At 39.5% G+C, this 24,890-nt stretch overlaps 1 protein-coding gene across 1 annotated transcript; it reads right to left on the minus strand.

The window, feature by feature from the left end:
- Positions 1-7,017: 7,017 nt before the first annotated feature.
- Positions 7,018-24,487, minus strand: lmo4a (LIM domain only 4a). The gene is made up of 5 exons (XM_041969598.1): positions 24,230-24,487; positions 17,973-18,217; positions 10,486-10,582; positions 10,236-10,394; positions 7,018-9,239 (listed from the first exon to the last, which is right to left on the minus strand). The coding sequence occupies exons 2-5, from the start codon at positions 18,209-18,211 to the stop codon at positions 9,231-9,233; spliced, it is 504 nt and encodes a 167-aa protein (XP_041825532.1). The 5' UTR covers positions 18,212-18,217; positions 24,230-24,487; the 3' UTR covers positions 7,018-9,230.
- Between the last annotated feature and the right edge of the window lie 403 nt (positions 24,488-24,890).

Here is a 24,890-nt window from a genome sequence, read left to right on the forward strand (position 1 = left end):
TCAGCTCCACCACTTCGCCCATTTTTGTATTTTCCGGGAGTGACGGCAGGCGTGACGCTGCCAAGATGGTGATGGTAGGAACCGCCCAACGAGCTTCACGTTTGCTCGTCAAAACCTACGAGTGACGTCACAGAGGCTCCTTCCATCTTTTATATTCAGTCTATGGGTGGACCAGTGATCACTGTGGTCAGGTTGGAGTCACCTGCGGTGAGTGGCTTCACCTTTGCGGGTCAGCTGCTTGACTGATCTGGTGGCTGATCGAGCCGAACACTGGGCGTTTTGACATATCCTCCTGCAGTTTCCTGTGTCTCATTTTCTCATTCTCTGTGGCAACTGCACACATTATTAAGACTGCTGTCCGGCTAATGTGATTTTCAGACCATCAACTCAATAGTAATATGAATCTGTCTTTGTTAGTTGATGTAACGCTTGGGATACCTGCAGTGCATTGTGGGTCGATCGGCATGTTGGTTGCATCCTCGTTGTAAACGATTGTTCATCATCTTTGCTACATTATAATCTTTGATAAAGTTGGAGTCTCGTGTTGTGTGAAAGGCTGACATACTAAGTCACATGACTTTAATGGTAGAAAAGAACGCCACAATGTTAGATTTCTTTGGTTTCCCACTTTAAAAAGAGGCTTTGGACAGCAGGTTGAGGATGTAACTGAAGCGTTGGATGGCCCGGTCGCAGCGGTGAGGGAAGGACATCACTTCCACCACCATCTCCCTTCATGCGTGTTTGCTGTCGGCATTTTTATAAAGGCAAGTAGGAGAGTTTTTTTGTTGTTGCTGTTGTTTTTGATTGTTTAAGTAATGTTAATGTATATCCTTTATTTGGCTTCTAAAGTCGCTATATTCACATGGGCTAACTTCACTTGTAAACCAGAGGCAAAGAGGGAGGGAAAAAGAAATGGTTAATCTGTTTGTGTTTGATCAGTGTTTATTTTATTTAATCATCTCATATCAAAACATAACAGAGTGAATGATTTTAAAGATACAGGTAAATACTAAGAGTGCTCTGTGAGATCTGATGGGATGGTTAACTGGTTGGATTAAGTGGTTAAGATTGTAAAATTTAATGGAAGCATCCAATGTTAACTAGTTTTTTAATAACACCAAATATGTGATTGCAGGTCAACCAGCTTAAGAAATGATGGAGGCTGACCCAGACTGGACACCATCCCTGCTTCTAGGACACATCAGTTCCACCCACAAACGCTGCACACTATGTAAGACGAAGAAGACGGATCAGCTGAGGAAAGAGACGCTGCAAGCAGCAGAGATGGAGTCCACCAGGATGCAGACCCTGGAGAGCTACAGACCATGAAGAGCTGGAGAGGAAAGCTTCAGCTACAGACCAGAGAGGCTGGACAAGAAGGTGATCAGATGATCACAGAGGATGAGAAACATGATGATGACGACGACAATGATGTGTGTACAGTTAGACAGAAGTTTTTTTTTATATTATTTGTGCAGCAAAAATGTGCAGGTTTTCTGTTTTTGTACATGGCTTGAACATGAATAATAAGGTGTGTCAAAGGCATCTTTGAAGTCTTTTGACTCTTCGTTGCCTCTTAAGAACATAAATAACCAGTGTCAGTTTAATAATGAAAATTACATAAAATTTTAATTACATTAAAAATCTTGTGGAGATAAACACTGAACAGAAAACTTGATTGTTAACCAGATGAGAAGCTTGACAGGAACAATGAGAGCAGATCCAGAAGTCTTCTTTATCTGCTGCAGGCTGTAGACCTCCATGATGACCCAGAGCTTCAGTGGAGAGTCAGTCAGGTGCTGGGAGGACCTGTAGACACACACTGGTAGACAAACAACAACCGTTTACAACCGTGTTTTTTATTTAGCTTCATTTATAAGGACGTCTATATTATTACAGTTTCTGGTTTACAGGCTGATGCCAGACTGACATGTTAGCTTGAGTAATTATGTTGTATGAATGTGCTATTGCAGTGAGAGTGTGTGTGCAGTCCTGCGGTGGAAGTGTGAACAGATCCTGCACCCAGACATTCCTGAAATGTCCGTGAGCTTCCAGAGATTTGTAGTTTCTACACTGTTCATACGTGTAAGCACTGATACCAAAAACGAAGTAGCTTGTAATGTCCAGCGACGAGGTTGGAGGTAGTAATGTAGCATCGAAGCTCCATTCCTTAGCTGTGGGGACTTAAGGTAAAAACAAACCTGAGTTGCCTTGCCCTTGCCACATCATGTACTTCTATATGCACTGTCTCTACCATGTTCTAGATCATAATGCAGACACCATCATCTCACCAACCATCTACACATGATCACATGGTGATAATATGTGTCATAAAACCACCAGATGTTGTCAAATGAATTTAAACACTTGATATTGATGAAGAAACTGATCCTCTCTCCTTTCAGCTTTTCCCTTCAGGGGCCACCACTTAGACCTAGACAACCTTATTAGTCCCACCAGGGGCAATTAGTTTGAGCAGCACAACAAATAACATACAGTATAGTATGAAGGACACAATAAAAAGAAGAGTTCGATGATCAATAATATCTAAAATATTTTTATATTTTTATAAAAAGTGTAAAAAACATTAAAAAACATTTAAAAACATAAAAAATCAAAACAAATTACAGAGAATTTAAAAGATGAGTAGCAGTTGGGATAAAAGATATTGCATAATGGTTTGTTTTACACTATGGTGGAACATAGCGACGTTCAGAAGGTGTTACCGGAGCCAGACCGAGGGGAAATCTGTACCGGCAGCAAGAGGCACACAGGCTAGGAAGCACTGTCTAGCCAGAACAAACTGAATCAGAGAGGATGGTGTCGTCCAGGCCAGAGCTCATTTATTCTGAGATGCATTTTCAGTAAACAAATACATTCAGACAATGTCAAAGTGCTTATTACTTACAACAAAAGAAACCAAGACTAAAATGAAGAAAATATAAACTATTTAAACTGAAGGTGCATATAACTTAATTAAAAGTATCTTTACAAAAGAAAATAAATACCATTTAGTCTTTAACAAATTAAAATAACTAAGAAGACAAAATATTACCTTTACTCACAACACAAATCACTGTGGTGATTAGTAAATATAACACAACCCACTTTCACACTTTCAGTCCTACCAGTACAGCAGAAAACACTTGTACTTAATGGCGATGTTGAACAATATGGTGGTGAGTGTGAAAAGAAAGCATGTATGTAAAAACGGATTAAAAAAAAAAACTCTCATCCTTACAGAACATGCTACTGGCTGGTTAACATTTTAGTAGCATTTTAAATACATTTTTCAAACAACAGGAATACTTTACATGCTTCCTGTCGCTGACCAACTTTATGGAGATGCAGATTTAATTTCCAACAGGACTTGGCACCTGCGCACAGCACCAGAGCTACCAGGACCTGGTTTAAGGACCATGGTATCCCTGTTCTTCACTGGCCAACAAACTGGCCTGACCTTAACCCCGTAGGGGTATTGTGAAGAGAAAGATGAGATACGCCAGACCCAACAATGCAGAAGCGCTGAAAGCCACTATCAGAGCAACCTGGGCTCTCATAACACCTGAGCAGTGCCACAAACTGATGGACTCCATGCCACGCCGCATGCTGCAGGAATTCAGGCTAAAGGAGCCCAACTAAGTACCGAGTGCTGTACATGTTCATACTTTCCATGTTCATACTTTCCATGTTCATACTTTTCATGTTCATACATTTCATGTTCATACTTTCCATGTTCATACTTTCCATGTTCATACATTTCATGTTCATACTTTTCATGTTCATACATTTCATGTTCATACTTTTCATGTTCATACTTTCCATGTTCATACATTTCATGTTCATAAATTCCATGTTCATACTTTTCATGTTCATACATTTCATGTTCATACTTTCCATGTTCATACTTTTCATGTTCATACTTTTCATGTTCATACTTTCCATGTTCATACATTTCATGTTCATACTTTTCATGTTCATACATTTCATGTTCATACATTTCATGTTCATACTTTCCATGTTCATACATTTCATGTTCATACTTTTCATGTTTATACATTTCATGTTCATACTTTCCATGTTCATACATTTCATGTTCATACTTTCCATGTTCATACTTTCCATGTTCATACATTTCATGTTCATACTTTCCATGTTCATACTTTTCATGTTCACACTTTCCATGTTCATACATTTCATGTTCATACTTTCCATGTTCATACTTTCCATGTTCATACATTTCATGTTCATACTTTCCATGTTCATACATTTCATGTTCATACTTTTCATGTTCATACTTTCCATGTTCATACTTTCCATGTTCATACCTTTCATGTTCATACTTTCCATGTTCATACATTTCATGTTCATACTTTCCATGTTCATACTTTCCATGTTCATACTTTCCATGTTCATGCATTTCATGTTCATACATTTCATGTTCATACTTTCCATGTTCATACTTTCCATGTTCATGCATTTCATGTTCATACTTTCCATGTTCATACATTTCATGTTCATACTTTTCATGTTCATACTTTCCATGTTCATACATTTCATGTTCATACTTTCCATGTTCATACTTTTCATGTTCATACATTTCATGTGCATACTTTTCATGTTCATACTTTCCATGTTCATACTTTCCATGTTCATACATTTCATGTTCATACTTTCATGTTCATACTTTCCATGTTCATACTTTCCATGTTCATACATTTCATGTTCATACTTTCCATGTTCATACCTTTCATGTTCATACTTTCCATGTTCATACATTTCATGTTCATACTTTCATGTTCATACTTTTCATGTTCATACTTTCCATGTTCATACATTTCATGTTCATACTTTTCATGTTCATACTTTTCATGTTCATATATTTCATGTTCATACTTTCATGTTCATACTTTCCATGTTCATACTTTCCATGTTCATACATTTCATGTTCATACTTTTCATGTTCATACATTTCATGTTCATACTTTCATGTTCATACTTTCCATGTTCATACTTTCCATGTTCATACATTTCATGTTCATACTTTTCATGTTCATACTTTTGATGTTCATACATTTCATGTTCATACTTTCATGTTCATACTTTCCATGTTCATACTTTCCATGTTCATACATTTCATGTTCATACTTTCCATGTTCATACTTTTCATGTTCATACTTTCCATGTTCATATATTTCATGTTCATACTTTCCATGTTCATACTTTTCATGTTCATACATTTCATGTTCATACTTTCCATGTTCATACATTTCATGTTCATACTTTCCATGTTCATACTTTTCATGTTCATACTTTCCATGTTCATACATTTCATGTTCATACTTTCCATGTTCATACATTTCATGTTCATACTTTTCAGTTGGCCAACATTTCTAGAAATCCATTTTTGTATTTGTCTTAAGTAAAATTCAAATTTTCTAGGACACTGAATTTGGGGTTTTCGTTAGTTGTCAGTTATAATCATCAAAATGAAAAGAAATAAACATTTGAAATAAGTCAGTCTGTGAGGAATGAAATATACAAGTTACCTTTCTTGAATGGAATTACTAAAATAAACTTTTCATGATATTCTAATTTTATGATGAGCACCTGTATGTATGTAGATAGATAGATAGATAGATAGATAGATAGATAGATAGATAGATAGATAGATAGATAGATAGATAGATAGATAGATAGATAGATAGATAGATTAACATTATCAGACCAAGACCACAGCTGATACACAACAAATTACTTTATGTTGTGTTGTACCCACCACCGTTAGATTTTTGTATGTAATTGCAGAAACTTTTATAAAAAGATTTTACAAATTTTAACACAAAGTTCTACAATCTATTTCTTTTTCTTGTGCCTGTTTTTATTGGTAGTGATTTTTTGCCTTCTATTTAATTTAGCCATATATTATCTACGGTTCCATTGCAGGGTCATGGGGGTTGAAGCCCATCCCAGCTGCTAACAGGTGAGAAGCAGGGCCCAGCCTGGACATGTTGCCTCTCTTTAACAGAGCAAACACACCATGCTCGCCATGATTTTAGACCGTGGCAGCAAACTTGAGAAAACCATTGCAGGAACAGGGGAAACATAAAACCACTATGGCCCCCAGCCAGGATCTAGAGCCTTTTTACTATGGCAACCCTGCTGACCACCACACTACGTTCAGATTCATTCATTCGATTTCGATACCGCTTAATGCAATTAAGGGTTGCAGGGAAGCTGGAGCCTATCCCAGCAGTTAACAGGAGAGAGGCAGGGTACACACTGGACAGGTCGCCAGTCCATCACAAGGCCAACATAGAGAGTGCAAACAACCATTCACGCTCACGCTCACAGGGGAGAATTTACCAATTAACGTAATATGCATGTCTTTGGATGGTAGGAGGAAGCCAGAGTACCCAGTGAGAACCCGCACATACATGCAAACTCCACACTGAAAGGCCACCACCCCCCAGGTTCGAACCCCGCCTGCAGAGGCTCAAACCAGTGACCTTGCTGTGAGGCCACGTGCTAACCACCTCACCACCGTGCTGCCCATGTTCAGATTATTATTACTAAAAGAACAACCTTTGTTTTGAATAAATAAAACATCTAAACAATTGTATTAAAATCATGAGTCTCCAGTCATAGTGGCTAGGTTTGGGTAAACCATCCAATATATTGAGGTAGAATGATGATCTGCACTTTCAGGGTGTTGCTCTGCCTTATATCTACAATGTTTTATTTTTACAGCAGTTACCACTCACAGATATTTATATTTTGAGAATTGATCAATTCATCAATCAGTCACGGTTTTGCCGTGTTCTTGAGGGTAGAAAATCTTGACAGTTCATTTAATGAGGTAACTGCGCCACTTTAGGGTCTTTTTCGTTTTCATGTTTCCAAACTTTCATTAATTTAAGCTGTGTTGTCTTAACGTTTTTGCAATAAAAACCCACCTGAATAAAAAAAACAAGACACGAAACTATTAAAATGCTGTATTCCAGTCAGATTCAGGTTTCTGCATACTGGCAGTTTACAGACAAGGTTTGAGATTTTGGCAGCGGTTACCATTTGAGCTAAAATAATACTGACCAATCGTAGCTGAGCAGGCTGCAAACACACAGTATGTCATGTGATATAATACATTTTGTTTTAATACCAAGGTTTTACATATCAGGACATGATTTAAAATTTTGAACATTTACTTCAAATGAACAATAATTCATCACATATTGCACAATTTAATTTATTTAATACAGGAACAGTGTGTAAAAATCTAAGTACCATACGATACAATGTCTTGTACAAATCATTCAAATCATTGTCGAGAAACTTTGTATTTGATTTAAATTTTTAATGTCACTTCAGGTCCATGAGAGCATCTTGGTCAGGTTGAGGTCTGGACTTTGACTGGACCACTGAGACCTTCTCTGCCTCCCCCTCCAGCATGTTTCTTGCAGTCAGGTGAAAAAGTAGCAAGAGAGACTGAACCAGAACCAGGCTGCAGGTCCAGATGGTGTCAAGACCTGGACTAGATCATGTCAACACCTTGATTCTTTTCTTTTACAGCCATGCTGTTATAGATCTGCTTCTGTGTTTGGGTTGTTGTCACATGAGACAGTTTCAGCCAGATGGATGGACTCACATCTGACTAGAATAATTTGGTATCCAAAGTTCATGGTCCACTTAGTGACTGCAAGGTGTCCAGATCCTGTAGCTGTAGGACAAGCCCAGATCACCATCCCTCCACCACCACGCTGACAGTTGCTATGGTTTGTTTGTGCTGATATGCTGTGTTTTCTGACCAAACATGCCCACTTTGGTCTGATCTGTCCAGAAGACTATGTTTCAGTCTTGTGGCTTGTCCAGATGCAGCTTTGCCAACCTAAGCTGTGCTTCCATGTTCTTTTTAGAGAGAAGAGGCTTTCTCCTGCAACCTCTCCTAACAAATCCCACTAGTCTTTTGATAACTGGACTGTCATGAACTTTAACGTTTAACATACTGAGTCTTGGAAAGTCCAGGATTAGCCCTTGGGTTTCTTCTTGGTCTGAACCTGCTGTTCTGAAGAGGTTCACTAGTGAATAATCTTTCTCTTTGTAGAATGATGGACTCCAGCCAGTTTGGAGATGACCTGATAACAGACATGGTTATACCTGATGTTTAATCACATCACTGATAAGCAGCACCTGGTTGTCCTGTTCATAAAAACAGTGAAGGTGTGCTCAGTTTCTCACACACACTTTTACATTTTTGCTTAATATTTAATTAAAATATAAAAAAATGAGTAAGGCATATCATGTAATATGGAGTTATTCATCTGATGATAGTATTAACCTAATTTAAGACCCAGAAGGTGACATGTTTTTTATACATAAAACCTCTGAACTGTAAGAAGACCGTCCTTTTTATTGTTATTATTATTTTGCCCAGAGGATTGGACTTGTGGACACTCACAAAAGCTGACGGATTCCTAGTTGTAGTCATAACATCTTCGGGTTTTACCCCCTGCTAAGGTAAAACAGTATGACCAACATCTGTCCTGTTGTACTGATGGAGACACAAAGCTTGATTCTATCAGATGTGGTTTCTGCCTCTGAGGTGCATCAGGGCTTCTGACCATGTTGTGATAATTTGTATAATATAGTTAAATGTGATATATAATTAAAAATGCCTCCAGATCCTCATATTTGGTTTAGAGAACTCAATCAGCAGTCTGTGATGGAAACACACCCACCAAAGGGCACCTTGCTGTAAATTCCACAAAATTCCACAAAGCATCAGTACAGGTTTGGTGTTCCCAGTTTTCAAGTCAGAATGGAAACCAGTAGCTGTAATCACAACACAACAGCTCCATAACGAACTCACTCCAACCAGGTCAGTGTAACTGAAACCCAGTTCATTCCCCGCTACAGCGTCTTAGTTGGGTAAAACTGATGGATGATGCCACTGGAAGCACTAAAACAAGATAATTCCAAGACAGTATTCTTCATTCTGGAACATGTCAGTACTGATCAGTATTGCCTCAGTCGCTTGAATAAATAAAACCAGTCTCTGATCCTTAACATTCTGCCACAGCACAGACTTTACTCTATCCATGCTGCACGGGACCAAGAGCAATCCGTCAGTGAATTCACCATCTATCAGGATGGAGGGAGGTCACTCAGAGTCAGGAGATGATGATGAAGAGAAAGATCTGGAAGAAGGCATGTTTGCTTTTCCCTCCTCTTCCTCAGCAGACCTGTAAGCAGAGATGAAAGCTGATCATAAACTAACACAGGATGACATGATGAAATATTTACACTGAACTACAGTCCTTCCTTCCGTAGAAATTCAGTGTCCTGACTAAATCAGCTGTTAATTTAATGCATATTTTCCTTTAGAAATCTGAATGAGGATGGCCAGACGGTAATCTTGAAGATGTTTCAACTCTCAAACGAAAAGCTTCTTCAGTTCTGACCGGTAGGTGGGACGTTCGAGCTTCCTGACTTACTGGCACGTCTCCCATGACAGATGTGAGTTAAAGTATTGTTACCTGTGAGAGTGTGGGGAGGTAAGATAAGGTATTGTGGCTATGACATCAGTGCTGTTTTCGCTATTTTTTATTTTATTTTTTGCAAATGTCCATTGGGATAAATAATTTATTTTAATTTAACTTAATTTAATTTCATTAAAACATTTAAACTTTACTTGCAGTGACGAGTTACATCATGTTTCACATTAAAGTGACAAAAAAAGACTATAATGTCTACAGAATAACATGCAGGGCCACTTGTTCACTGGGTCAGATGTCGACTTTCCATCATTTCAAAGAAAGTCAGTGGAAACTGGACATTTTTTTAATGCAACTTTTTAAGCTCAATTTAGGTGTTTTTCTTTTTTTTTTTTTTTTTTTTGCCTTGACTGATCATATGAATGATCAGGTCCAACTAGATCAATACTGGCTGACTTGAAAGAAAAATCCTGAAGACCTTTTTCCAGTTTCCTCTTATATACGACCCAGACAGCAGCTTTTAATTGTGTCGTCTTATCAACCACCATCTGAAAATACTTCACAGCCATATTTAGAAACGTGTCTGGTGGACATTTTCTATAACATTACAAAAGTTAGTTTGAAGAGAGGATGGAAACCCACTGAATGATCCACTATTATCCAATCATCTTCCTTATTTCTCTCATTTGTTTCTTTCTTTGCTCTCAGTGTGGATTACTTCTGAGGAAAAATGTCGGGTCTCACCTTCTGATCAGACATGATGCTGTTGGCCTGCAGTGGAGCAGAGTGTCCACTGAGCAGCCCTCCTCCTGGCCGATCGTGTTCACAGAAGATAGTGCCGTTGATGTAATGAAAGCGATCGCCGGTGACCAGGCGGTTCCGACAGGTTGCACAGGTGAAACACTACCAAAAACAAGAAGGAAAAAAAAACCCTCTTATTAATCATCCAGATGAGGGAACTGTCATCATGGTGCAATTACATACACATACTGACCTTTAGGTGGTAAACACTGCCTTGTGCTCTCATCACCATCTCACTGGCAGGTATGGACTGTCCACAGGCACTGCAGACTCCACTGTTTCCAAACAATCTGCAGATAAAAATGAGCCACAGCATCAATACAGGACGTGCAGAATTATTAGGCAAGTTGTATTTTTGAAGATTAAATTTACTATAGAACAACAACTATGTTCGCAATGAACACAAAAGCCTGATAAATATCAAAGCTGAATATTTTTGGAAGTTGGAGTGGGGCTTTTTTAGTTTTAGTATCTTAAGAGGATATTTCTGTGTGTGCAGGTGACTATTACTGTGCATAATTATTAGGCAACTTAACAAAAACCAAATATATACCCATTTCACTTATTTATTTTCACCAGGGAAACTAATATAACAACTCAAAATTTACAATTATACATTTCTGGCATTCAAAAACAAAACAAAAACAAATCAGTGACCAATATAACCACCTTTCTTTGCGAGGACACTCAAAAGCCTGCCATCCATAGATTCTGTCAGTGTCTTGATCTGTTCACGAGCAACATTGCGTGCAGCAGCAACCACAGCCTCCCAGACACTGTTCAGAGAGGTGTACTGTTTTCCCTCCCTGTAGATCTCACATTTGATGAGGGACCACAGGTTCTCTATGGGGTTAAGATCAGGTGATCAAGGAGGCCATGTGATTATTTTTTCTTCTTTTAGACCTTTTCTGGCCAGCCACGCAGTGGAGTACTTGGATGCGTGTGATGGAGCATTGTCCTGCATGAAAATCATGTTTTTCTTGAACGATGCTGACTTCTTCCTGTACCACTGCTTGAAGAAGGTGTCTTCCAGAAACTGGCAGTAGGACTGGGAGTTGAGCTTGACTCCATCCTCAACCCGAAAAGGTCCCACAAGCTCATCTTTGATGATACCAGCCCATACCAGTATCCCACCTCCACCTTGCTGGCATCTGAGTCGGAGTGGAGCTCTCTGCCCTGTACTGATCCAGCCATGGGCCCATCCATCTGGCCCATCAAGACTCACTCTCATTTCATCAGTCCATAAAACCTTAGAAAAATCAGTCTTATGATATTTCTTGGCCCAGTCTTGACGTTTTATCTTGTGTGTCTTGTTCAGTGGTGGTCGTTTTTCAGCCTTCCTTACCTTGGCCATGTCCCTGAGTATTGCACATCTTGTGCTTCTTGGCACTCCAGTGATGTTGCAGCTCTGAAATATGGCAAAACTGGTGGCCAATGGCATCTTGGCAGCTTCACGCTTGATTTTCCTCAGTTCATGGGCAGTTTTTTTGCGCCTTGTTTTTCAACACGCTTCTTGCGACCCTGTTAAATATTTTGAATGAAACGCTTGATTGTTCGATGATCAAGCCTCAAAAGCTTGGCAATTTTAAGAGTACTGCATCCCTCTGCAAGACATCTCACTATTTTTGACTTTTCAGAGTCCGTCAAATCTCTCTTCTGACCCATTTTGCCAAAGGAATGGAAGTTGCCTAATAATTATGGACACCTGATATAGGGTGTTGATGTCATTAGGCCACACCCCTTCTCATTACAGAGATGCACATCACCTGATATGCTTAATTGGTAGTAGGCTTTCAAGCCTGTACCGGTTGGAGTAGAACAACATGCATAAAGAGGATGATGTGGTCAAAATACTCATTTGCCTAATAATTCTGCACACACTGTACAGCTCAGAACCAGAACCTGGATGTACAGTTCTGTCCCAGAAACAAAGCTGCTGTGCACTGATCAGAGAAGGCTTCCCTCCTTTTGGCATCACATCACCTCCTTCTACACGTCAACATGTCACAGGTACCTGGATTAAACTTGATCAACATAGAGGCAGAGGTAACAGACCTGATTTCAGTCTCTAGATAAGACGGGCATATGTACTCAAGATGCATTCACACTGGTCCACCTGAAAGGAAAAACTGGTCTATTTGAATAGCACGGTTTGTCTGAAGCAGTCTGAACTCTCATTACTCTGGTGTGGGACAAAGAAGTGAACTCTGGTCTGCTTGAAAACGTGGATCTTGATTAATTTTTTAAGCTCCGTTTCCACCAAGGAGTCGGGCTCGGGATGGTTTGTTTCAGTAAACCTCGATCTCTATTGTGTTTCCACAGACATCGTTCTTTTAAAAGCCCATTTCTGCTCCCTTACGTACGTAGATAGGGATGTTCGTTCTAAACGTTGTCATACATTGGTCGTCCACATCGTTTGTGTTGCCATGGTGGGCAGAGTTAGGTTCAATCCCGCAGCCGACGCTGGCTTCAGACTCTATTTAGCAGCAGTAATCAGGGCTCCAGACTGCGACCACATGGTGGCATTTTGCAACTAAAATGTGAGACAGTGCGAGTGAATTTTTCATCTACTTGGCGACCGATACATTTGCCGGTCTTTTTCTTGTAGTAGTCATAACTGAATTTATTTATTTAGTCGCTAACAAACTTCTGCTCCCCTCTTCAGCCAAGTGGTTCATAGTAACGTGCAAATTAGCTGCTGGTTTGCCGACTCAAACTAACTTCAATACGAGAAAAGGAGACAAACACCAACAAAGAAGACGACAATGTGTGTGTGAGCGGACGAAGGACCACTGTGTTTGGCTTATGTGTGGAAAGAAGCGGGTCTTGTGGGAATTTATTATTCCTCAGTGTTGCCAACTTAGCAACTTTGTGGCTATATTTAGCGAGTTTTCAGACCCTCTAGCGACTTTTTTTAATTATATATATATATATATATATATAAATCATGCATTCTATTCAAGGTTTATCCTGACAAGTTTTTTTAAACGTAATTTTCATTATCAATACTGACACTGGTTATTTATGTGCTTAAGAAAGGCAATGAAGAGTCAAAAAGATTCATTTGATACACTTTATTATTCATGTCTAAGCCATGTACAAAAACAGAAAACTTGCACATTTTTGCTGCACAAATAGTATGAAAAAAAAAAACTTCCAACTGCCTAACTGTACACACACATCGTCATCATCTTCATCATGTGTCTCATCCTCTGTGATCAGCCAATCACCTTCTTGTCCAGCCTTAAATGTGTCCTCTCCGCTTTCCTCTCCAGCATCAGGTGTCCTCTTCATGGTCTGTAGCTCTCCAGGGTCTGCATCCTGATGGACTCCATCTCTGCTGCTTGCAGCGTCTCTTTCCTCAGCTGATCTGTCTTTTTGTCTTGCAGAGCGTGCAGCGTTTGTGGGTGGAACTGATGTGTCCTAGAAGCAGGGATGGTGTCCAGTCTGCGTCAGCCTCCATCATTTCTTAAGCTGGTTGACCTGCAATCACATTATTGTTTTTATTTAAAAAGCTGGCTTAAATTGGATGCTTCCACAATCTTAACCACTTAATCAGACCAGTTAACCATCCCATCAGATCTCAGAGCACAACACAAAATCTCATGCATAGATTAATATTTATCGTGCATTCTTCTTGTTTACCTGTATATTTAAAATCATTCACCCTGTGACGTCTTATTGTAAGATTAATTAAAAAGATAAATACTGATTTAACACAGATGAACCCTTTTCTTTTTCCCTTCCTCTTTGCCTGTAATTTACAAGTGAAGTTAGCCAATGTGAATATGGCCACTTTAGAAAGCAAATAAAGCACATTCATTAACATTAACAACAAAAAACTCTACTTGCCTTTCTGAAAATGCCGAGAGCAAACGCACATGAAGGGAGATGGTGGTGAAAGCGATTCCATCTCACCGCTGCGGCCCAGGCCATCCAACGCCTCTTTACTTCCATATGGACAGCAGGTGGTCAACTTTTCTACCGTTAAAGTCATGTGACTTAGCGTAGCAGCCTTCAACACGAGTGTCCCATTTTATCAAAACATATAATATAAATATAAACATTGAGTTGTTTAAGTTGAGTAACCAACCAAAATGGCGATTCGCCCCATAATACACTGCTGATATTTCAAGCATTATGTCACCTGACACAAACCGTATTGTTAATTCTTAACGCAATTAACACATGAGCAGCATCCATCATAATGACATGGAGGTCTTTAGAGGCAACATGGAACAACTTGTGGGCTCTATGGATGGATTTGAGAGCGTCACACCTGTGGGGAATGAGGATGCCCACACTTTTCCTGGTGAGAAGGTTCATCAACTGCACTTTCCCTGCATTAAAAAAAAACTTTTCATGTTTGCACAAATGTTACTGTTCTGGTGGTTTCTGTAGCTGTACAGCACACCGCGGCAGCCTCCTCTCCATCAGCTGATGGGCTTTTCTGTGGCTAGCACCCTTTCTCTTGTTTATCATTCAGATGAGGAGGAGGAAGCTAATGGTTCGTGGTTCACATCGGCACACACACAAAAAAGTATTGTTTTTGGACGTGCTAGCAATAGTAAGCTAAATCTATCAGTCTCATGTCAATCAGATCCAGGTCGCTGTCAGGTGATGCTGGAGAATGAAAAAAGCTGGTAACAGTCTATTTCAGTTAGAAAATGTTTCCTTTATTTTATATAACTTTTCAGTTTTAATGAGGATTTAGTGAACAGCTGTAGAATCTACTAGTCAGCAGACAGCCATGCACACATCTATGAAGACTGATCAGGTTCAGATTTCTAGTGAGAGTGAAACAGCAAAGGAAGCAAGGAGACGTCTTCTCTAGATCATTGCTGCTGTGCAGATGTTGGCGACTCAGGTCTGATCATTTAGAGAAATTATAAACTGTGTCTGAGATCAATATCAGGACCAGAGGAAGAAAACTCTCCTGTTAATGTTCACTAAGATTCAGGTGCTGCAGGTGAGTTATAGTCACCGATGATGACTGACACCTGATTGATAGACAGACATAGAATGAGATTCTGGAGCCAGTGGTGATCCAGATCTCCAGAATCTGGGACAGAACTCCATCCTCCAGGATGACCAGTCTGGTGACCAGCATGAGGAGGAGGAACCAGCTGTTATGACTGTGTATGGATCTTCATCACTACTGAGGTCTCTGATAGTGGAAAATGAATCAAATATAAAAACATTTAGCCGTGTTCTTCATTCCACAGAAACTGCATCCTTACCAGTTCTACCTGGTTGTAAGTTACTGGTTGTAACTAATCAACACCACCCGGGATTATTAAAGGGGAAAAATAATTAAGACACAGACATTTGATTTTTTATTGTGTGTGTGTGTGTGTGTGTGTGTGTGTGTGTGTGTGTGTGTGTGTGTGTGTGTGTGTGTGTGTGTGTGTGTGTGTGTGTGTGTGTGTGTTAGGTCTATTTTAACATAGAAATGTTACGGGAGGAGAACACATTTCTTTTCTTTTTAAATATGAAGTCTAGATTTGTAGAGTCCTGTTTGGGCTTGTTTCTATCCTCCTTTGCGATCAAATATTTTATTCATATTTTCTTCACAACAAAGAACAATGGCATCAATAATTATAACGAATTGTAAACCCCTGACCCCATCCTACCCAACCTATCCCTCGGACTTAAGCCGTCAATAACAATAAATCATAATAATAAATAAAGAAAAAAAGAGATATTGATATAATGGAACTGGGACAGCTGCAAAACTGTAACTTAATCTTAAATTCATCTTTCAATTTTGACTTTAACTTCATCTGCTGCCATCTGCCAAAATAAAATATTTTGTTGCTTTGCATTATGGATTCAGGCCTTAGATATTTCCAAATAAATTATATCAAGAAAAGCCAAAAACCAAGGTTTCCATCTTACTGCAGTTATTTTCTTTGCTGCTGTTAGACCAGCAAGTAGTATCTGTTGTTCACATTGTGATGCGTTTATCATAGATAAATGTTTAAAATAGGTGTTCGAGGATTTACTGGAATATTTTGTGCTGTTATCAAAGTTAGTGCAGCTGCAACTTCTTTCCAAAACCTGGCAACAGGTTTGCATTCCCAGACCGTGTGTGAAAGTCACCGGTTTATTCTGAGAGCATAATGTACATAAAGACTTATCCAGGACCTTCATTCGGTAAAGCTGCAGGGTGTTAAATAAGTTCTATATACGAACTGATAATGAAAAATCTGATGATCTGGATTTCAAGAATATAAAATTATATTATTCCATACCTCATTCCAGTCAAAGTTTGAGTCCCAATATAATATATCCCTTCTCCATAATGCATCTAGAACTAAAGGTTTATAAGGTTTTTTAAAATGTATTGATATACAGTAGTCACCACACCCCTTGTTTTTAACTTATCTAAGAGCTCAAACAAGGGATGTTCAGATACGTTTTCATTTGGTAATCTTTGCGCCTTAAGTGCAGCTCTAATCTACAAGTAGAAAAAAAAGATGTATTCTGTAAATTAAACTATTCTTAATATCTTGAAAGGTACGCAGGCCATTTCCATCATAAATATCCACACGTAAATGAATCCCCTGCTCTCCCCATTGTGGGAATTGGATGGGTCTACCCCAAATTCGTAAACTAAAATTATTAACAACTGGGGTGTGCCACTGAGTTGAAATGTCAAAACTTGGTATTCATTGCCAAGTTGATATCAGATGAGATAACTGAACCAAATCCTGTAGTGTTGATTTTGCTGTCACAAGTCAGATTTAGTTATTTATAAAGTTAAGAAAGCAAACTTGGAACCATATTTCCATAGTTACAGTCTGTAACTCTTCTCACAACTTTTAAGGACTCATACCTTCATTGTGCATCATTTATGAGAGTCAGCATGAGGGCTTGTTTGCAGCCCTGCTAGCAGCATATCAACTATCACTGATATGCTGCTAGTAGGGCTGCAAATCACAAAATTCATCACGATTCAATATCAGTTTAGTGGATAATCTGCCAGATTTAGGATCCAGAGATCGATATGAGATGATATTTCAGCTGATTTGATACAATCACTTTCATTTGCATAAAATCAGAATAATCTTATGTTTTGCCTCATCAATCAGACATTTAAATAAAAAAAGAAACAATCTATTCTCTGGACAAACACAGACTGAACTACATTCTGGATGTTAAACTTTAACATGTTCACATCCTGGAAAATAAATTTCTATTTGTAGACATTAAATCAGGATATAGTGTCAACTTTCGTCCATCTTTAGTTTCTGTATCTTTGTTAGATCCATTTGTTGAACTTAAATCAGTGCTGCTGGCTCACTGAATCAATGTATTAATGCAGATCGATGAATCATTACACTTTCTGAATATAAGTGAGGTGTTTTCAGAGGTAGTATCAGAGTTGAAACCAGATTTGTTTGAAAGAGAAGCCGCCGCTCTGATCGATGAAGCTGTAAAGAATCAACTCATTCTGCATGATTAGCTTGATGTGTGTTAGCACACAGTGATGTGTGGTTGAGCTGCCTCTGTTTGGGATATGGGAATTACTGAAAATGAACAATAGCAAGTTAATAATTAATATGTGAAACCATTATCTGATATGTGAACAGAGCAAGTGACACCCCCCGATCGGAGTAGCATCCCAACAGAAAAAGTTCAGACTTGTCTGACAGTTGTACCAGCAGCTAAGCTCACCTGATGTAGTCGTTCCTGCAGAGGATCATGCCACCTTTACTGTAGCAGGTGCTGCTATACTCGCCCAGCTGGGCGTGGCAGCAGGAGCACTTCAGGCAGCGGGTATGCCAGTATCGTTCCATGGAGAACAGCAGGAAGCGGTCAGAAATCCGTCCTCCACATCCAGCACATGACCTGCCCGCTGCCCCGCCACCACCCATCACGGCCACCGTAGGGGCCTCCACCCTGCTGTTCACCATCGCAGCCTGAGGAAGGAGGCAGGTGGTCAGGAGAAAAGTCATTTAAGAGATTTCTGTGGGCTCAATAGATAGCCATAAAGATTTCACAACTGTAAATGAACATTTGCAAATAATTTCAGTTTGTTTCTGTAAATCTAGTTTGTCGTCCTGTAAAAAAAAAAAAAAATCTGCCCGAAAAATTCAAGTTTGTGAATGTGCAGAAAAGGATTTGCATGGTTGTAAAAAGATTTGTATTTGTGGAAAATAATAGAAGTTCTTTTGCAGACATCCTGTCCACAGATGCAAAGCACAAAACTACGCTGAGACCATAGACTGTATATAAAAGATGGGCGGAGCCTCCGTGACATCACCCGTAGGTTTCTGAAGAGCAAAAGTATAGCTCGTTGGGCGTTCCCACCATCGCCATCTTGGTAGCATCACGCGTGTCATTAGTCCTGGAAAATCCAAAAATGGGCCAAGAGGTGATACTGATAGGGGGACCAGCTAAAGCTGCCTTTAGCTAAGAGCTAACCGACCTAAGCCCGAGCAGCTAACAAAAGGTAGGTGAGCTAAAGCTAAGGCACGCTGTTAGCCGTGGTTGTGCTACACTCTCCCTTCTTTCTGCAGATATTGGATACCTGTCAATCAAAAGGACACACCCCTAATTATGCCAAATTTCAAGATTAAATAACATCCAAACAGATGAGCTAGAAAAAAAATTCACCCCCCTCACAGTTGTCATGAAGGTAAACTTGACCTATTAATCCTAAAATGGATTTTTGTACCAGGCTCTAAACATGTTTATTTCTGCTGTGAAGTTGGTCTTTTTAACATGGAAGTCTATGGGGATTGTGTCCATTTTGGAGCCAGCCCCTAGTGGATGAAGCGGGAACTGCAAGTTTTTGCACTTCCGCACAGGCTTCATATTTTACAGGTGGAGGTTGCTGCTTGGTTGAGACTGTTGGTTGAGAAGTTGCGGAGGGGAATTTTGTCCCTGTTTTGTTACATCTTTCTAATTGGATGGTATTTAATCAAACTGTCCAATCAGAGAGCAGACAGCTTCCGGTCCTTCCGCACCACTGCAGGCTATAGAGCCAACAGTTTGTCACATTCACTTTGAAGCTCCACACTCTGGCTGAATCATTTAGTTTTGTATGATAATTTTACAAACTTCACCAGGTTCATCTTGTCACAGAGATTGTCACACCAGTGTCATTTAATAAACACTCTGGTCGCACCATCAGCCGTCTTTAAAGTTGATCTACTCCCCTTTAAGAGCCTATTTTAAGGCTAAGATACCTTCATTAATGTTGATTATTTATAAACTAGCACATGAAGACTGAAGGTTTGGTTTAAAACAGTTTTCTAAGGCTGAAGATTTTTCTAAAAATGTCTGTCTGGTTACATTCTTTTATATATCAGCCTCTGAACAAACTGGAAATATGAAAACAAATAAACACTTATTTATTCACAAGGTTAATTTATTATTAAATAAAAATCATCCTTTTTTAATTCCTTTTCTATACTACTTATATTATATATACCATAGGGCTGCACGGTGGTGTGGTGGTTAGCATCGCAGCCTCACAGCAAGAAGGTGGCTGGTTTGAATTTGGGCAGGGCTGGGGGGAGGTTCAAACCCTGAGCCTTTCTGTATGGAGTTTGCATGTTCTCCCCCGTGTATGCGCGGGTTCTCTCTGCCTGCGGCTCCAAACTCCCATGCCCCCTCCAAGACCCTGAAGAGGGTGTAGAGCTGTTCCGGGACAAAAACCACACTTTTCCTCCTCAATCTGAGCTTCGACTATCCGACAGTAGTCTGGATTAATTTATAATACACATCTTTCATTTCTTCTTGAAGTTTTGTGTCAGGAGATAAAACCTTTAATTTTCAATTAAATGGTCAAACTTCTCACTGATTAATGAACTAGTCCTGCTGCATGAGGTCACTGGTGATTTTAATGCAGCCTTAAGCTTCTTAACATGGTTTTCCTGTGGCTGATTAGAGCCAGGTGTTGACTCCAGAAAACGAGGGTATTGAGGGCAGAGGACCAGCTGCTGCATTCTCCAATAATATTGTACGAAGGCCAGTCTTAAAGCTAGACATGGCCTTGCTGAAATTAGATGCTCTGGAGGACAAATTGTGCTGATGTTGCTCATTTGGAAAATGAAATTTAGACCTGAAATTATTTCATGTTGTTGTTGGCGCTAATTATAAATGAGGGAGGAGATAGTGCTGCTGACAACGCTGAGTTACACACATGGCCACAATTTAAAAAGCTAGATTAATCCCAGCTGTGCATGAAATCAGTTCACTTTTGTCCTGGAAGCATGAAGCATACAGTAAATGTAGCCTGGTGGCGAAGGTGTAGCACCGGTCCCAGTCTCAAGTTCAACCATCAGCAGATGTTTGACTGCAGCTGGAAGGTTTCTGACCAGGATGATGAAGAAACACTGATGTGGTTTAAATGTTTCCAGTAAATTCAAAGAAAACCTGTTGGAACACCAGTAAAAACAAACATTTTGAGCGGGTTTGCTCTGTGCTCAGTGTTTTCCTGTTGAGATTTCACATTCCTGTATCCTCACATGTAAACAACCCAGAGCTTTTTACCAGAAACTTACACCTGAGATGATCTGGTGCTAGCAGCTGCTCTGGGGTTCCTGTTTCGTGTACTCTTTAACTCTCTCCGTAAACTTTAGTTCCTGCACATCACAGGATGGATTTACTCAGAAACTGAGAGCTGGATTAATCATCAAATCAGGAGTTTTTGTCTGAACCACATTTAAAATATTCATTTATTCATCATCTGTACCGCTTAGTCCGTTACAGGTAAGGTGGAGCTGTTCCAGCATTTTAACAGGTGAGAGGCAGGTACACCTGAACAGGTCACCAGTCCATCGCAGGGCCAACACAGATAGGGATAAACAACCACTTACACACACACTAATTCCTAGTGAGAATTTAGAGTCATCAGTCTTTGGATGGTGGGAGGAAGCCAGAGCAGAGAGAACCCACGCATACATGCAAAGAACATGCAAACTCCACACAGAAAGGTCACCGCCCCCCAGGTTTGAACCAGCAACCTTCTTGCTGTGAGGCTGCGGTGCTAACCCCCACACCACCATGCAGCCCCCACACGGACAAAAGTGAAATCATTTGCCAAGAATGTTTTCATTAATCAAGAACGAAAGTCAGAGGTTCGTAGATGATCAGATACCATCGTAGTTCCGACCATAAATGATGCCACCTATAGCAATCCGGCGGTGTTATTCCCATGACCCAGGGCAGCTTACGGGAAACCAAAGTCTTTGGATTTCGGGGGGAGTATGGTTGCAAAGCTGAAACTTAAAGGAATTTATGGAAGGGCACCACCAGGAGTGGAGCTATGCTTTATTTGACTCAACACAGGAAACCTCACCCAGCCTGGACACGGAAAGGATTGACAGATTGATAGCTCTTTCTCGATTCAGTGGGTGGTGGTGCATGGCCGTTCTTAGTCGGTGGAGCGATTTGTCTCATTAATTCTGATAACGCATGAGACTCCGGCATGCTAACTAGTGACACGGCCCTAACTAGTGACGCGGGGTCTAACTTCTAACCCCACCTTTATACCGAGTGCATGTACGGCTGTGCTGCGGCCTCCACTGCTATTCGCGGCCGTTTTAGTCAATGGTTACGTTTCCACCGGGCGCCGCAGCGCGTATCAGAAGCGTCCCAGAAGCGCATTGTCGCCGTGCTCCACTGAATTTACAAGCCGAGTCTATTCTTGACACTTCACGCGCCCAGAAAACGTCAATCTCGGCAGTTCAGACAGGGGCAAACAGGAAATCAGACACGGGAGCAGTGTAAAAGCTTCCAGTATTTTTCAAAATAAAAGCCTCCGAGCAGATTTGCGCTGCTGAACAATGTAAACATTACGTTTTTAACCGGTCAGGGGGTCTCAGTGTTTTTTATTCATTTATTTTTCTTTTCTTTTCTTTTTTGTCATCATAGACTACCAGACGTTTATCCTGGAAGTGGAGAATCTCGCGGATCCTGCTGCACTCGCGGGCGCTCCACCTGACACACTCCCGGTAAAAACTGCCGCACATGGAGGTCGGAACAAAATCGTGGTGCAGCAGTTAACACGCACCCGGTGTAAAGGAGGGCTTAAAGGGACAAGTGGCGTACAGCCACACGAGATTGAGCAATAATAAGTCTGTGGGATGTCCGGAGCTGCACGCGCGCCACATTTAAAATGTTTGGTATAAAAAATATTCAAACATATCTAGTTGACCTGTTCTTCATCTGTTTCGTGTTTATTTCCCTCCAAAAACAAAGGCTGTAAATAAGCAGCTGTAAAAGGATAAAAGATGCTTCAAACACTGGTGAGCTGCAGATTCAGGCTGAGAAAAATTATTTCAGATTATCATGAGCTCCTCCTACAAGAGCCTTCATCCTATGATAATTTATAACTGGATAATTTACTGTATGTTAGAGTTTCTCGTGTGCATGGCTGCTATCTCAGTATTTCCTGTTTAGATTTAAAGTGAAAATTAATCAGCAGCTTGTTTCTAGAAGCTGAAGTTTAAATAGGAATGTTTGGAGTTTTCTGAAAGTTGAGACTTCCTTTCACTAATTCATTTATTAACATTTTTTAATAATAACTGAAAATAAACATAGATGTCAGAAAATAAGTAGCTGCCTTCTCGGTTTTCTTGATGCAGATTTAACTAAATTTAAAACCTCATGTTGAGAATTTTACAGGGTGTAATGTGAAACTGAGAAGTGACCAAATTTTCTTTTTGGTTTATTTGAAAGTTCTTATGTTTTTCTTATAATATACATGGAAGGAGAGTGGTGGCCTGCTGGTTACACAGATGGGCTTGGGCATGACCTGCAGGGACCAATTTACACTCCACCGGGGGAAGATGTTCACTCATTCCATCACTTTGCTGATCTTCATAGAATCACTTACACAAGCAATAAGACAACATAGCAGAATACAGGAATCACAAGACATAAAAATAAAATTAGCTCATGATATTCTGCAGCTCAGACCTCAGGGTGAGCAACATTAAATATTTAGGAATTAACATTTCTGCCGGCTTCTCCGTTTTTTTATTCAGTTACTCTCCACTCCTCAAATAGGAATATCATCCTAAATGTTAGTCAAATCTTCCACGTTCACTCATAGGACGTATAGCAACAATTAAAACCAAAATCCTCATTTCATCCATAAGTAATGTTGACAAGTTTTATACGGCTGTTATTGATGTACTTATTATTGTTGTGGTGGTTATGGTAGTGATAGTGACAGTTATCATTGATGTTGTTATTGGTACTTTGGTACTGTTATTAATATTGTTTTATTTTTGATTACTCTGATCATAACTGTTATTATTATTATTAAGCTGCTGTTATGAATATAGTTAATAGCAGTAATATTATCCCAATAAATATAAGTTTTCATGGTTTTATCGATAGAATAAGTTTAATTTCTTTGTTTTGTTTTTCTGCTTGTCTTGTTATTTTATACTTTGTCACTTACAGAGTTGCACTTTAACAATTTGCAATAAGAATAAAATGAAATATTTAAAGAGTGGGCTCTACTAGAGATGGTCAAATCCAGAGGTTGATCTCCCAGCTTAATGGGGAAAAAAATATCATTAAATAATGCATCATCCACCCAAACCAGCACACATGATCAGCAGGGGAAAATAGTCCCAGTTCACTCAATCTTTGGGGAAAACCACAAACCAGAACCACAAAGAGTCCAGGACCTCAGAGACTCCAAGAGGGTTTAGGGGTTTTAAAAAAATTGAAAATGTAAGAATGTTAAAAATTAAAAAAGTTTTTGCTAAATGTGGATATTAAATAAGATTTCAAATTCATTTTAATGATAAAAAACACTCTTTGGTGTCTTTCTTCTGACCTTTTTCTTTAACAAGCCTGTAATAACAGACTTCTTGAAAGGAAAATAAACACATTTTTTTCGTCAGTAACAATAAAGAAATTTGTCCCATAATTAGGTAAATAGATTTTTTATTGATCCAACTCACCTCACTGCGGTGAACTTGATGAATGAATATTTGGAAAAGCTTCGGTGGATTTTCCTTTCTGTCACTCCTTTTTTTTTTTTTTTTTTTTTCCCAACTTTTCAGCTGTTTTTTCCTTCACGAGTCTAAGGTGTAGAAAGAAAAGCTGTAAAACAATTGCCCGTTTCTTTTCCCTTTGAATAAAGCCTTCAAACAGCAGCCGAAGAACCTGAAGAAGATCATCCTGGTTCTGATTAAAACCAGCCGGTGTTCCTTTACTCCGTGTCGCTTTGTCTTGCAGCAGACTGAGAGCTGAGATTTCCTCTGGGCTTTAAACGCAGCTGGAATATGACCTTTTTCTGACGTCATATGGAGGGCGTGGCTTGTGGTTGCAATCACGGAGGTGATTTCTTTATCTCTCTCTCTCCGTTTTTTTTATTTTTTATTTTTTCTAACAATATTTGTATTGATTTGGAAACTTTCACAAAGGCTGGCCTGGCTCAGGCGGTAACATGTCCGGACACTTCCAGTCTGGAAAAGACCTGATGCTGGATGTGAGCTACTGCAACACAACTGTTGCAATACTAAAATCAGATGGTTAGGATAATAAGAGGATTAAAGTAATAAATAATGAAGCTAATAATTTTATTATTGCCTGGTCTTTTATTTGTATTGTAAACGTATA

Source organism: Melanotaenia boesemani, chromosome 19 (assembly GCF_017639745.1).
Source record: "Melanotaenia boesemani isolate fMelBoe1 chromosome 19, fMelBoe1.pri, whole genome shotgun sequence".
NCBI classification, from domain to species: domain Eukaryota; kingdom Metazoa; phylum Chordata; class Actinopteri; order Atheriniformes; family Melanotaeniidae; genus Melanotaenia; species Melanotaenia boesemani.

Excerpts from the sequence above, each read along its gene's own strand:
- lmo4a (XM_041969598.1), bottom strand. The coding sequence starts at position 18,211 with ATGGTGAACAGCAGGGTGGAGGCCCCTACGGTGGCCGTGATGGGTGGT. Across the intron at positions 10,583-17,972 it reads TGCAGGAACGACTACATCAG|ATTGTTTGGAAACAGTGGAG; the intron begins GTGAGCTTAGCT and ends TTTTATCTGCAG. Across the intron at positions 10,395-10,485 it reads GCAGTGTTTACCACCTAAAG|TGTTTCACCTGTGCAACCTG; the intron begins GTCAGTATGTGT and ends TGTTTTTGGTAG.